This window comes from Nyctereutes procyonoides, unplaced genomic scaffold (genome assembly GCF_905146905.1).
Source record: "Nyctereutes procyonoides isolate TBG_1078 unplaced genomic scaffold, NYPRO_anot_genome, whole genome shotgun sequence".
NCBI lineage: Eukaryota > Metazoa > Chordata > Mammalia > Carnivora > Canidae > Nyctereutes > Nyctereutes procyonoides.
In genome coordinates, this window is record NW_026575032.1 from 18,687,986 (window position 1) to 18,703,509 (window position 15,524).

At 45.7% G+C, this 15,524-nt stretch overlaps 1 protein-coding gene across 3 annotated transcripts in view; it reads right to left on the reverse strand.

The window, feature by feature from the left end:
* INPP4B (inositol polyphosphate-4-phosphatase type II B) overlaps positions 1-15,524 on the reverse strand; it is a 371,833-nt gene that overhangs the window by 203,659 nt on the left and 152,650 nt on the right. For all 3 annotated transcript variants that reach the window (XM_055317016.1, XM_055317017.1, XM_055317018.1), the window contains one exon: positions 5,623-5,734. In XM_055317016.1, coding sequence (XP_055172991.1) covers positions 5,623-5,734 — 112 coding nt within the window. The remainder of the gene's footprint in view (positions 1-5,622; positions 5,735-15,524) is intronic.

Sequence of the window (15,524 nt, forward strand, 5' to 3'; positions counted from 1 at the left end):
CGGGGCCCTCATCTGACAGCTAGTGGTATGTGTGCTTGTGGACCCTTCCGTTTTAAAACGTTTCTAGTTTGAATTTCTAATACGATAAATATCCAGAGATATAACCTAAGTGAGCAAAATCCGTAATACAGTAAATATCAATAGACAAAATCCACATAAATACCAATTTTAAGAGTGTAAAATATGCAGATGGCTCTACTCCGGTGATCTCTCTCAGTCTCATGGTCTAAATACCAACCAAACACCATCTGACCCTCACCAACATATAATCCCAGCGGGGACACCTCCCGTGGATTCCAGACTTAAACCTCCAACTGCCCGCATCTATTTCAAATTTCAGAGCTAACCTCTCAAAATCTCGGGTCCTTCTGCACCTGCCCCTTTCAATTTTCCTCGTCACCATGGATGGTAATTTTGTTCTTTGGTTTTCCCTTTGTACCTGGAGTCGGGCCACATTTCACTTTCTCTGATTCAACCCTTCAGCTTGTCTTCGTTTCTGCCTTGAGTCTTTGTGATAAACGGGCTCTGTTTTTTCTTTTTCCGTTCTTGCTTCTTCTCAGGCCACACTCAACACAACAGCCAGAATGGTCTTCTTGAGACATGAATCCGATCCTTTCGCACTCAAAAATCCATGTAGCTCAGGGTCTAATGCCTATAAGGCAGTGTACAGTCCGTCTCCCCCGCCTGTGGACCTCACCTCCCACTCCTACCACTTTTTTTTTGCAAGCCCCGGTTCCAGTCACAGCAGTGTCCTTGGCGTTCCTTCAGATGACAGGCTCGCAGCTACCTCAGGGCCTTTGCTCTTGCTCTTCACTCTGCCCAAATGCTCGTTCCTCTCAGAGATCCATGTCTTGGTCCCTTATATCATGCACGTTCTGGTTCAGATATATTACCAGTGAATCTATCCTTGATCACCCAGGATAAATGGCCACAGCCCACATCCCCTAGCCCTTGTACCCTTCTATTTCCTATGACATATAGTACCATTTGGTCAACAGTATTATTGTGCTACTGTTTGCTTCCCTAGAAGGCAGCACCTGTGCCTGCTGAATTCCCACAACCTAGCCGAATGCCTACAACATAGAAGGCACTATTGTCTGATGAATGCATCATGAATATTACACGTCTGCGGATATTGTATAAGGTAAGTCAAGTCAGTTATATTATTTTCAACTTTCTATTTGGGAAACATAAAGGGATGGAGCCTTTCAAGATGGCCCTTAGCTGCCTTAGAGCCCTACCTTTTCCCTGGCCATGGCTAATAAATATCCTTAAATCTAAAAAAATAAAATAAAATAAAATAGAACACTTCAAAACAGGGCAAGATGACCTGACAGGGTCAGCAAGTCTTCAAAATACTCATGAGGTTAGGCTCGCAGTAAAAAGAGATGTATTATGAGTCCATTTACGCCATCTTTGTCGCTGTCATAAATGCACGTTTTATAGAAATCACGACTTTGTCCCTTAGTCTTGTGCCACATTCAAATGGGACACAGACACTGAGCCGGAAGGGGAGCGAAGGCAGGAGCTGACCTCGGCCCCCGCAGAGCCTCACTGGAGGATTCCTGCCCCCGGCCTCCTCCCCGACGAGACGCCAAGTCACCTCCGTGGCATGGCAGACGGGAGCTCTAGGGCCATCTCACTGGATCCATTGGCTCTTACTACATTGCTTTTTCTGCCTATCACCTGATTTGATGATTTTGCTTGCTCATTCTTCTTTCCCTGGTACCATTTGTCTTTCTTGAATAGTTAAGCCAAAGGTTGCTTTTAAACAATTCCTTCCTCCTTCCTTCATGATTCCACACTCTACGGCATTCCCACTCCAGCCTTTATCAATGGACCAACCCGTTCGTCCGAATATTGTCCCTTCTGGGAGGCAATTTTGGATTTTTGTTTCTTCAAGGTAAAACTGACCTCGTTGACTCATTCCCTCATTTTTCCTGTGCCAGGCTCCCTCCTGGGCGCTGGGCGGTAAAGCAGACAACACCTTTCTCTCGTGAAATTTAATTCTGGTGAGGGGCCTAGACAATGAATGAGATGCATAAAGTCCGCGTGATGGCAGAGAGCGGGACGGACGGAGGACAAAAATAACGCAGAGAGAGGAGGCAGAAAATCTCCGGTAGACGTCACGGTTTTGGATACGGGGAGAGAAGGCAGGTGAGAAGGTGACATTCTGCAAATAGACCGGAAGGAAGCGAGGGCCTGGAGCACACGGTTACCTGGGGAAAACGCTACAAAGGCAGACTGAAAAGTGAAGCAACGGGCCGGACGTGGAAACGCACCTGGAATGTTCAACGGACGGACAAGAAGGTCGCGAGGCCGGATGAAGGTGAGCGAAGAGTGGGCCACGGGGGCCAACGCTCGCAGGGCTTTACGGGGGTCACTGGAAGGGTTTCGGTGCACACTTTTAGGGAGCGGAGAAGCCACCGGGGGAATGACATGGTCCGCGTTACGTTTTAATAAGCGCTTCGCTGAGAACAGACTATGATGATGGGGGTGGCGGGAGGGCGGCAGGAGGGACCTTTAAGAGACGGCTATGAAAACGTCTGTGACGTCCTAGGAGGGACGGGCCCGCAGGTCACCGGGGGCTGGATATACTTATAAAGTCAGGACTTGCTGACACTCCCTGGGAGTGAAAGAGAAAGAAATGAGCCCAAAATGACTCCAAAGATTTAAAAAAAAAAAAAAAAGAGACCGGATACCTAATGCGATGTTTCACCTACGCGGCACGCTCTGTGAGACGTCCACGTCACTGTTTCTTTCGTGAATCTTCCTTTCTCCAGCTGTGTGACTTCAGGGCTGTCTCTTCCGTCACTGTGTCGGAGCACGGATCGAGTAAAAGTTCAAGCCGGGGACGCCTGGGGGGCTCGGTCCCTTGGGCGTCGACTCGTGGTTTCCACTCAGGCCGTGACCTCAGCGCTGTGGGATCAGGCCCTGTGATGGGCTCCGCGCTCAGCGGGAGTCTGCTGGCGATCCTCTCCCTCTCCCTCTGCCTTCCCCCCATTCACTTGCCCCTCTTGCTCTCGCTCTCATAAAAAAATAGGCATGTACATAAAGACATAAATAAATAAAATATTCTAAAAATGCAGTATTTTATATCAGGGATATTGTCACGAGCTGGATTGTGTTCCTCAAAATTCATTACGTGGAAGCCCCAACACCCGACGGGACGGGATCTGGAGACAGCTTTTGTGGAGGTGATTCAAGTCCAATGTGATAAGGGTGGGGGGCTCTAACCCAATGTGATAAGGGTGGGGGGCTCTAACCCAATGTGATAAGGGTGGGGGGCTCTAACCCAAAGTGATAAGGGTGGGGGGCTCTAACCCAATGTGATAAAGGTGGGGGGCTCTAACCCAATGTGATAAGGGTGGGGGGCTCTAACCCAATGTGATAAGGGTGGGGGGCTCTAACCCAATGTGATAAAGGTGGGGGGCTCTAACCCAATGTGATAAGGGTGGGGGCTCTAACCCAATGTGATAAGGGTGGGGGGCTCTAACCCAATGTGATCAGGGTGGGGGGCTCTAACCCAATGTGATAAGGGTGGGGGGCTCTAACCCAATGTGATAAGGGTGGGGGGCTCTAACCCAATGTGATAAGGGTGGGGGGCTCTAACCCATGTGATAAGGTGGGGCTCTAACCCAATGTGATAAGGGTGGGGCTCTAACCAATGGATAAGGTGGGGCTCTAACCCAGTGTGATCACCAAGTGTGGGGGGCTCTAACCCAATGTGATACAGGGTGGGGGCTCTAAACCAATGGGATCTAACAAGTGTAGGGGGGCTCTAACCCAATGTGATAAGCCATGGTGGGGGGCTCTAACCCAATGTGATCAGGGTGGGGCTCTAACCCAATGTGATCAGGGTGGGGCTCTAACCCAATGTGATCAGGGTGGGGGGCTCTAACCCAATGTGATAAGCGTGGGGGGGCTCTAACCCGATGTGATCAAGGTGGGGCTCTAACCCTATCAGGCTTGTGGGAAGAGGAGGAGACAGCAGAGCTCAGTGGCTGTGCCAAGGGAAGGCCACGGGAGGACACGGCGCGGAGGCAGCACTATGAGGGGCTCTGGAGGGGCACAGCCCTGGGCTTCAAGTTCTCCGTTTAGGAAGAGTCTGATTCAACCGGCACAACCTCGTAATAGCGACACCATAGGGGGGTGGCGGGGGGAGCTCTGAGGAGCACAGAGAGCGGCCGGGAAGAGATCTGCAGCCGGCAAGGGAGGCCTCCGCTGCAACGGGAGGCGTTCCTGCCAGTGGTGTCCTACTCCCGGCCTCAGTCCCCCACCGGGCCCCCAGGTCTGGCCTCCTTGATCCTGATGGAAGCTTCCATGCGGTGGTGACCGCTATGCATTGTATACAGAACCACAAAGGAAGGACTGAAGGAAGGGACCCCGTCGGTGGGGCGTCGGTGGGGCCCAGAGGCACACACCCCGGGAGCCGGCACACGGATCTCAACATGACCCGCTGCCCCCACGACAGCCTGTGCATTTCCAGGCAACCCTATTCAGACTCCGGGCCTCCCTAGAACATGTTCATGATCTCCAGCAGCCTGTGAGGGGGAGAAGAACCAGGATCGGCCCAGCAGATAAGGCCCTCGCCTATTCCGGGGCAAAAACAATATTCTTTTTTTTTTTTTATGTTAAGATTCCCCCAAGGATTTCTTCTTTTTTTTTTCTTGTGAATTTATTTTTTATTGGTGTTCAATTTGCCAACATATAGAATAACACCCAGCGCCCATCCCATCAAGTGCCCCCCTCAGTGCCCGTCACCCAGTCACCCCCAATCTTTTGAAGGGCGGTCCTAGCTTTCTTTTGCAAAATCTTTGTTGTGTTAGAGAACCCCCCTCTCCCATGAAGATGCCTCCTAGCACCGCAGATCAAGCGTGCTCCACTGAGCCGGGAAGGAAGTCGCCAAAGGCCGTATCATCAGAAGACGCTCATTTATGAGAAGTAGGGATATATATGGCGGAAATAGAGAATCTTCCCAGATATAAATAGGCAATTGCATTCCTAAGACAGGAATTTCGATTCATACTTAGGTTGCTTCCCTTTGTCAGAGAAAAGAAGGTAAAAATCGTGGACACACATTGCTATGCACGGGGCCTCCATCCTCAGCCTCGGGGGGGGGGGGCTGCACCTGCGGCAGGTGCGGCCCCTCCTCCAAGGCCCCACGCTGTCCCCGCTCTTCTCCCTGCAATGTCACCGGGCAAGAACATTACCAAATCTCTTCACCTTCACATATAAACGGGATCTAAACTCATAGTCCGTGTGTTTCTAAAGAGGGTTTGGAGAGTGGAGAAGTGGCGACTTTGGGCAATAGCCCTCCCAGAACCTTCCGTGCATCTCACGTGGGGTTAATCAGGGCGGGACGCAGCAGTGAAGGACGCTCGTGCTCCACGTGGGAGCCAGGGCCAAGAGGAAGGTGCTCCCGAGGGCCGCGTGGCTTTGCACACCTCCGTGCACGGAGGCCCGGCTCCGGGGGTTCCCACAGCCCTCCAGTGCACGGCTGGTTTCCCATTTTGCTTTTGAACAGTGAGATTTCATGCCGCACAGGGGTGTTGGCGGCTCAGGCCTCGGGCAAAACTGATCATTTCCGACGTCATCTGTGCACCGAGCTGAGGGACCTACCTTTTGTCCCTGCACATCTGTCGTGACGTGGTCGGCTTCCCCGTCCTCAATCTCCCCCATCTTCACGACACTGACTTCTATGGTGCCAACAACTTTGCCACCATCTGAAGTCCTGCAACCAAAAAACAAATGAAATGGGAAGGTAAGAATCCTCTCTGCTTAACGGAAGCCCACACGCGCGCGTTTCTGGAGACCGCAGGTGGAGCTATTCACCTTCCTTGCTGCTCCATGAAACGAACCTAGTCTGAAAACATTCAAACCCGTTGATAGGGTCGCTGTTATTTTTGGTTAGAAAAGAAAGCCAAGCGGGGGTTACGAGGCAGGTGCACGGAGGGTCGAAGCTGCTTGAGGACGGCGGGGCCTCCGGGCCCTGAGCGCAGACGCGGCGCCGACTGCGCGGGGCGCACCTGCTGCGGCAGCTACAGCTGCACAGGACGGGAGAGGGGACGCAGCCCTACAGTCCTGCCTGTCGAGGCCACGGGCCACAGACCCGATCCGGCGCCTTCCCCAGCACCGTTGTGTAAGAGACGAGGTTAAGGGAGGCTCCGCCGGCGAAGGCGGGAAAGTTAGGGCCACGCGGAGCCCGCATCGACCGCCGACCTGCTCCAGTACCGGCCTTTCCCTGGTCAGATCGGGAGTCGGAGATTCAAAAAGATGGGGAGGCTCGTCTAAGGTCACGAGGTGTCAGAACCAGAAATCCAGGTTCTATCTTCTTCCTATCTCTGTTGGTCATCGATAAACCCTTCTCTATTTAATGATGATGATGATTTTATCAAGAAGATTTCCATCATCATTATCGTCGTCAACATACGAATTTCCTGCTTCACAACAATGAAGGATAAGGACAAAATGAATAACTACCCTCCTTTAAGATCCTCTCATTTCTTTTCCCCGGGCAAGAAAATATACAGAATAAATGGTGTCACCGTCACGTGGGAACTGTGTGACACAAATGACATTTTGCCCTTGAATCTCATTTTGAGAATAAAAAAAAAAAATCTCATTTTGAGAATAGGTAAGCAAGCCACCCCCCAGGCATGACATTTTGCCATGACTTCTTCCCAGGTCTAACTAATACTAGAGATGCGATGCTTCAGTTTCTTCCATGATGTCTTTCCCTGAAATTTGTTTTTAATTTTAATTGGGATACAAATGGTGCCTTTCTTTCAGCCAATTCCTTCTAAACGCCAGTATTTTATCATTAAAGATGTCAGAAAAGGGGATTAGGAAAATTTGTATAGTTTACCAAAATACCAATTAAAACAATGAACGTTAGGTGAAAAGGAAACCCAATTATGTTACTAAATCATGGCAAGTTTCAAAACATAAAAATATAAAAAAATAAAATATATAAAATATAAAAAACATAAATTAAGACATACCTTTTGAATTCAATGCTTTTAAAGAAATTGAAATAGGAGCATTCTGGTGACATACGCACACCTAACGTCATAATGTGATAACATAAAAATCGTGAACACAAAAAAGAAAAGTGATTTACTTGTTAAGCAGCATATTATGATTTCTTATCAAAATATGAACTAAAATGCTTTTTGGTGACTTTCAAATCAGTGGAAATCATCACACTGATTCAATTATTTGCAATTAGTATAAAGACTTTTAAACGTTCTTCACAAAGAAGATGTGTATATAGAGGACACTTTAATCCGTGATTTTGCGAACAACGGCGTTAGCTTCAATTCTGGGGTAGTTAAAAAAATTTCATTATTCCATTTTCCCGCTGGAAAAAGACATAATGACTTTTCATAAATCATGTAGTGACTTACTCTGTACAACTCTTCAGTACCCAATAAAGAGCTCAATAGGAGCTCTCCTTGCTTTTTCCAGACGCTTGCAGGTTCTCCTCCCCCCTCGCTGATCACCTCTGACAATTTCGGACCCTTTTTCTTCTCCCAGGAGCTGCTTACAGATCCCTGCTTGCACCATCGAGCCAGCCTCATTCCCAGGGATGCAAGGCTCAGGCCTGACTTTCTAAGCGCTCTCGCTGCCCAAACCCAAAGAACGGCCTGACGATCTGAAACAGGGGCAGACCCACGGCCTGTCCCTGGGCCCGGGGTGAACCAGCCTGTGGCTCGCCGTTAGGGCGGGCGCCGCGCCTCGGGGCCACCTGGCCCTGAGTGACGGGCAAACACCTTAAGGGACTTAACACCACGAAGCTTCCTTCGTAAATGGAGATGAGCGTCCCATTGTCGGGGCGGCGGGCTTGGCCCCAAGCCCTACAGGAGGCGCAGGGCTACGGTGGTGACAGTCCCAGCTGGGGCACCGATGCGCCGCTCTGTCCTGCGGGTGGCGCAGGCCACTTGGCGGCCGTCCCTCTGCAACGGGCACTGCGACCGCATCCGGGACCGTGGTGGGGACGGCGCCCTTAGAGACACAGGCTCCCAGCAGCCGGGCACCCAGTCCCGGGATCGAGCCCCCCATGGGCGCTGCTCCCCCGGGAGCCGCTTCTCCCTCTGCCTCTGCCGGCCTCTCCCTCTCTCCTCTGTCAACTGAATACATAAAATCTTAAAAAAAAAAAAAAAAAAAAAAAAAGGAAAAAAAAGAAAAAAAGAAAAGTAAAAGAAAAAAAAGAAAAAAAGAAAAAGAAAAGAAAAGAAAAAAGAAAAAACCCACAATTATCTGCCTATTTTTTTTAAATAACTTTAATGCCCTCAGGGTTTCCTAGTTTCCTACTTGACTTTATCTCCTACAGGCCTCCACTTAGTCCCAGAGCAGAAACAAAGCAAGCAGAGCTTGCTTCATCTAGTGATGCTAGAATGATTCTAGAATCTTTTTTTCTTTTTTCCCAAACCATTTCGGATAGGAAGTTCTGACTGCTTTAAAGCATCTCTCTTCATCTGAGACTTGTGGGAGATAAAATGGGGAATCCAGGTTATAAACTAAAGAGCTAAAAAAATTAAAATAAAAAAATAAACTAAAGAGCTGATCCAAGACGCCCAAAGCACGGTTCATCCTCCCAGTCAATGAACTGGAACGTAAAATGCAGGAGCTTTTTTTTTTTCCTAATTTATACTGCAACGACTTAACACACACAAAGTATGGATATTCAACATGTCTCTTCAATCAGGAGAGTCATGATCGAAGCATCATGTTTCCAAAGGCTGTTTCAAAGGCGATTGCCCACAGATTTAGAAAAAAAATCATTCTTCAATTCTTAATTATGCTTTCAATTTATCGCCCATTAGGTTCGGGACGCTAGTAATAAGTGCTTAGGCATTATTCAACACCAAAATTATACCAGAGTTTATCTAGTGGAAATCATCACCTCTGCATGGAAGATATAGAGAAGAGACGTCTGGGCCAGGGAATCAAGAAATCGAAGTACTGGGGATCCCTGGGTGGCTCAACGGTTTGGTGCCTACCTTTGGCCCAGTGCGCGATCCTGGAGACCCGGGATCGAGTCCCACATCGGGCTCCCGGTGCGTGGAGCCTGCTTCTCCCTCTGCCTGTGTCTCTGCCTCTCTCTCTCTCTCTCTCTCTCTCATAAATAAATAAATAAAAATAAATCTTAAAAAAAAAGAGAGAGAGAGAAATCCAAGCACTACTTCCAGATCAGCCACAAACTAGCTATGTGACCAGGGACATATCACTCTAGACCTCTGCATTTCACTTTCCTTTGCTGGAGAACAAAGAGTTGCTCCCAAATAGCTATTCCCTAATATCAGCACTCACGTCCAGCGCTCTAGTTGCTCTTGTGAGTCTATCACATGATTCTATCATAGACACCACAGGCCATCACACCCTGATAGAGCCTTGGAAAACATCTCGGGGGCACCCTGGCCTCCCCTCGCCCTCTACCTTCCTACCTTCCCCTCAAGCAAACCAAACAGGCCTCATGCATGCCAACCCAGAGAAGCAACTGAACACTTAGGGTCCAATAAAAGGGCTTTTTTTTTTCTTATAATAGCCAATGCACCCTCATATATTTTAACTGCCATTATGGCACAGCATCTTGGCATTCGTACAAGGAAACAAATTTGAGCGAACCCAGAAACAAAAGTGATCTTCACACACTTTCCTAGCAATTTATACGGCAATAAGAATAGGCTACAGTAATGAATAACTATCTCAGCCTACGTGAACAACCACCACCACAAAAAAACAAAACAAAAAAAAAAAACTGCCATTTCAGCCACTTGGCAGTTCATTACCACTGTTTAATGCAGAAAGCTGCAAGAAAGCTGCAAGAGAAGTAAAAGATGAATAGTTCACGGCCGATACAGTGTTTTGATCACGACATGGAAGTTCCTGGTTAAACCCAGCAAATGCAGTCGTGCCCTTCTCCATGGTTCTGCTTCTCACCGCTCCACCTTCTGAGGTCTCCGTTACCTGTGATCAACAGATGATCCTCCTTCTGACACATCATTGGGAAGTCAACCGTAGCCTAATGCAACGTCACACCTCCTCTGCCATTCTCCTCCCTTCATCTCATCATAGGGGCCTTTTATCATCTCACATCACCCCAAGAAGACGGGTGAGCTCAGTAAGCTATTTTGAGCGAGAGAAAGACCACCTTCTCGTAGCTTCTACATGATATATTGTTATAATTGTTCTATTTTATTATGGTTGTTGATCCTTTTTTTGTGCCTAACTTATAAATTAAACCTTTCCATAGGCAGGTATGAATAGGAAAACCACATAGTGTATATAGGATTTGATACTATTTTCCACTGAGGGTCTTGGAATGTATTCCTTGCGAATAAGAGGGGGGAACCACACTGTACACTTAAATATTTAACCTTGCCAGCGAGTTGGAAGACGAAGAAGTTTGTCTTTGTTGGAAGACAGAGACGACAACGATTTTCAGCAACACAGATCCATGCTTCCTTCTCACTCAGATCTGCAGCATGCAGAGTAGATTAGTGACGACGGTTCTTCAAAATCTGCCTGTGAAATAACTGCCCTGATGCTTTCTAATGAAATATCCAATCTCATCTGCTGCAACATACAAACATGTTTAGAGGACTGAATGAAAGGAGCTGTAGGACAGTCTTTTTAACAAAGGACAATTTATGGGCACCCGGGTGGCTCAGCGGTTGAGCACCTGCCTTCGGATCAGGGTGTGAGACCCCAGGGGTCCCGGGATCGAGTCCCACATCAGGCTCCCCGCAGGGAGCCTGCTTCTCCCTCTGCCTGGGTCTCTGCCTCTCTCTGTGTGTCTCTCATGAATAAATGAAAATTTTAAAAAAGGACAATTTAATGACCCTCTTCTTCACCATCTACTATATCATCCTTACTGGGAAAAGAAAACGAAAAAGGAAAAAAAAAAAGCTCTGGAAATGTTAAACAGCAACATGTAAATAACTCCTTTTTCTGAAAATGCCACAGAGATGCAAACCAACAAATGACTCTGTAAACATCCGGGGAGAAACCATCATTAGCACTGTCAGTTTTTGTGAATATAAAGTAGTCCTGGTGCTGTGCACGGGAATCTTCAGCTGTGAGACATGCCTTGCATTTAAACTGTCTAGACATGTACCTGGGAAATACAAATCTCACCCAGACAGGAAAATAAACAGAGGCCATAAGTAAACAAATGGAGCTAGTGAGTGAGTGAGTGCACCCTGACGATCTTTCTGGTGAATACATTTACCCGGCGAAGCTAGATTTACTTAGGGCTCAAAGAAGTGAGAGTCCCATTAAGTATGTATGACTAAGCACACCTCTATTCTGGCTGAAATTCATAAATGTCAGAAGCCGTATAATACTTTCAAACTCCTACTCAAATAAAACTTTCAGTAGTTCTTCGCATTAGAGCTTACACACTCCGAGTTTTAGTCCCTGATTTTCTCCTCTAACGCTCATTAGGAGCTCTTCTTCGGAAAGTCCATCCGTTATTAGGATTCTACTATCCCTTCCATGAGGAGCTATCATTCTAGATTCCCTAATCTGCCCTCATTTCCTGATCTAGAACTCCGAATCACTTTTGTCCTGATGTTTTACATTCTGTAAGCTTGAAACTTAACTCTTCCTCAAGCTCCAACTCACTCACATCCAGAGCATCATCATCTAAAGACCCCAACCAAGGAATATTCCATCTCTACCTCCGCCTTGCCCCAGCCTTCCAGTGAGTCACTAAACCCTGCTGACTGGTCCTCCACAATGTCCCTTCACAATGGCAACATCCCAAGGAGTGCTGTCATCTATCTTTCATTACGATTGAGGAACCTGCTTCCACCTTCCAGGAACCTTTTCTTCTATTTCATCCATGTCAGGTTTTCTTCTTTTTTTTTTTTTTCAGGTTTTCTTCTTAGAGTGCACCTGCTACTGATTATTTTCTTTTCTCTGTTAAAAGTCCCTAGACATTGTCCAATGTCTACCCAGAGAGGCTGAAGGACAGCCTGTCTTTCAAAGCCTTCTGTCAGAATTTGCCAAGGGTTTCGGGCAGCTCAGTATTTTTCATTTGAAGTGATCCATGCCATCTCATGTACCGTTACACAGTGGAGTACGGTTTAGTGAAACATGCAGTGAACTTTGAGAAACAAAGTCCTTGGTTGGTTACTCTACAGCTAACAGCAATGTGACTGTGAGCAGGCAATGCAGCACCCAGAAAGACATCCCGGCTATAAAATAGGAATATACTAAATCACCTTACTTATCTCACAAGATTGATGTGACTAAAAACAAAAGATCTTCAGTGTAAGTATAAGAATGCTTTAACGTATGGCGATGACCACTATAGTTATACAGTCTGGGCCGTGAAGCTTCGAGAGCACATCACAAATATGTTGACTATCAGTTTTCAGACTAATTGGCTAGTAGAGTCTTCTTTGCTGCTAAAAATAGTACTATTCAAATGTAAATATCCTAATACAAATAAGTTAAAGCACATCTTTCCCTCCTCACGTTTATATTACCTATCTATCTATCTATCTATCTATCTATCTATCTATCTATCTATCTATCATCTATCTATCTTAATGTTAGTTGTATTTGGAAACGTAGATTCAATATTAACATGAAGTATAAACTATCTCTTTAAATTTAAGGCATACCTAGTAATAAGCAAGGTGATAAAACAAGATTGGCATCTTGTAAATACATAGGCAACCAAAATTACATTAAAATTAACAGGATGCCATGATCTGCCCATTGGTACATAGAGTGTTGCAGGTAAGAGAGAGGAAGCACACTCTACTGTATCCTAAACCTGTATCCTAAACCTGGACAGATGCACAGAGCAGCTATTTGAAGAATCAAAGGAAATAGCACCAGGCATATTGGCGTAGATCAGAATTTTAAATGCCACTGAACCAGCAGTGAGTTCACCATTTTCCCTTCCTAGTAGCTCCCGATCCGGCCTCAATGGAGCCCCAAGCCTAGACATGGCCAGTGGTGTAAACAGGGAGGGCTCCAGGAGAAGGCCCCAAAATTCAGGCACAAAGAACAGAGAAAGGATTTCCCAACATTCAGAAGAATTGAGAAATAACTTTTCTTCTTTCCACTTTATCATGTCCCAGCCCCCAAATCATCCAGTGGTAGCAGCAGTAAAAGTGGCAACAAGGAGGAACCGCAGGAGCCTAAAACTATGAAGGAGGGCAAGTCTCCTCTCTATGGGAATTAAGACCCAAAGGGTGTAGGGTGAATCCCTTTACTTTATTTCTCTCTGTTCTTCTGCTTCTTGGCCCCAGAAGAGGGTGCAGTTGCAAAGCAGAAAGAAGAAAATAAAACCCCAGATTTCTGGCTGGAACATCTAAAAACAAAGCCACAGGAAACAGGAACGTGCCAGGGAGAGTGTGAAGAGGAAGGAGCTCAAGAAAGGGACTTCTTAATGTTGTTCATAAACATCTGGCCTCACCTCAAGCTGTGCGTGCACAGATCAAAATAGCATATCAGAGACTTTAAGAAAGAATTTATGTGCTAGACCACCTCCCAGGCCCCAGGCTGTCACCTGGGTGACAAAGATGAAGGACAGGTCCTAATGAAAAAATAAAAGCTTTGAAAATATGAGTGATATTGAAACTACTGTACAAGGCTTCACAGACATAATTTCGCAACTCACAAATATCTAGCAATGAACAACTGGAAACTGAAAGTTTCAAAAATCGTTATCATTTATGGTAGATCCAAACAAAGGGCAAAAGTGTGTAAGATCTATATGCTGAAAACTATAAGTGCTGATGGAAAAAACCAAAGGTTTAAATAAATGGTGAGACGTGGTGTTCATGTATCGGAAGACTCAACTTTATAGAGATGTCAGCTCTCCCCAAACTGATCATAGATTGAACGCAATACTAATCAAAATACGAGCAAGATTTTTTTTAGATATTGATAAACTAATTCAAAAAGTTACAAGGGCAAAGAAACAGAATAGCCAGGGTAATTTTAAGAAAGAACAAAAATGGAGGATTTACTGATTTTAGGACTTACTGTAAATCTACAGTAATCAAAACCGTGTGGTGTCGTTGAAAGAGTAGATATATTGATAAATGAAACAGAATACAGAAGCAACATGACCAAATTTTTTTTTGACAAAGTTACAGTCAATTCAATGGAAAAAGAGTAAGTAGTCCTTTCAACAAATAATATTGAAACAATTAGACATCCATTTGAGGGAAAAATGATCCTTTGCTTAGATTTCACAACTGAAACAAAAGTTAATAAAAAAATAAGATCTTAAAAAAAAGACAAGTTATTGACTAGAAGAAAATATTGGCAAATTATGTATTTCACAAAGAATGTGCTTCCAATACAGAGTCCTCAAAATTCAACAACAAAAAACCAACCCATTTAATAAACGGGCAATGTTGAACCAACATGTCTCAAAAGGGGATATACAGATAGCAAATAAACCTTGGAAAATTTTGTGACTTCATTGGTAACGAGGGAAGTGAAAATTAAAAGCCTGATGGGACGCCGCTATGTATCTCAACATGGCTGATGAGGGTGCAGAACCACTGAGAGTCTCATACGTTGCTGGTGAGAAAAATAGCATTTTGGGTTTTTATACAGCTTAATACACACTTACCATAGAAGCTAGAAATTCCAATCATAACTATTTACCCTAAAGAATTGAAAATTTAGGGTCACAGAAAAACCTACATATGAATATTTTGCCAAGTCCATTCATTCATAATCACCCCAAATTAGAAAACACCAAAATGTCCTTTATTTTTTTTTATTTTTAAAGGTTTTATTTATTTATTTGACAGAGACCAAGAGTAGAGAGATCACAGAGGGAAAAGGGGAAGCAGACTCCCCACTGAGCAGGGAGCCCAATGTGGAGCTCGATCCCAGGATCCTGAGGTCATGACCCGAGCCAAAGGCAGACGCCTAACCAACTGAGCCACCCAGGCCACCAGTGTTTACACCACTGGCCACCTCTAGGCTTGGGGCTCTATTGAGTCCAAATCGGGAGCTACCAGAAGGGGAAAATGGTATGAATGGTTAAAGCAACTGTGATACAGCCATACTATGGAATAGTACTCAGGAATTTAAAAAAACAGACTTTTGATATACACAACTTGCATGAATTTCAAAGGCATCAGACTGAGTGAATGAGGCCAGTCTCAAAAGGATATGTTCTCTATGATGCCATTTATACATCCTTCTGAAAAAGAAAAGGCTATGGTGATAGAGAACATAGTGGCCGCAGGGCTTGGCATGGGTGGAGGCATGAATGGAAGGGGCAGCAGGAGGGAGCTTCTCTGTGGTGAGAGAACAGTTCTGTTTCCTGATTACGATGGTGGTTACGAGAATCTACACGTGTTGCTAGAACTTTACAACAACAAAAAGTCCATTTTAATGTACATTAATTTACAAAATAGAATGAATGAGAAAGGACATAGCCATTTTCTCCGATAATGAATTAACAGCAAATAAAAACATCCAGTTAGTCTGGGAATACAGAATCCAAATTATTAAAAGGTCATCCTTTTCCA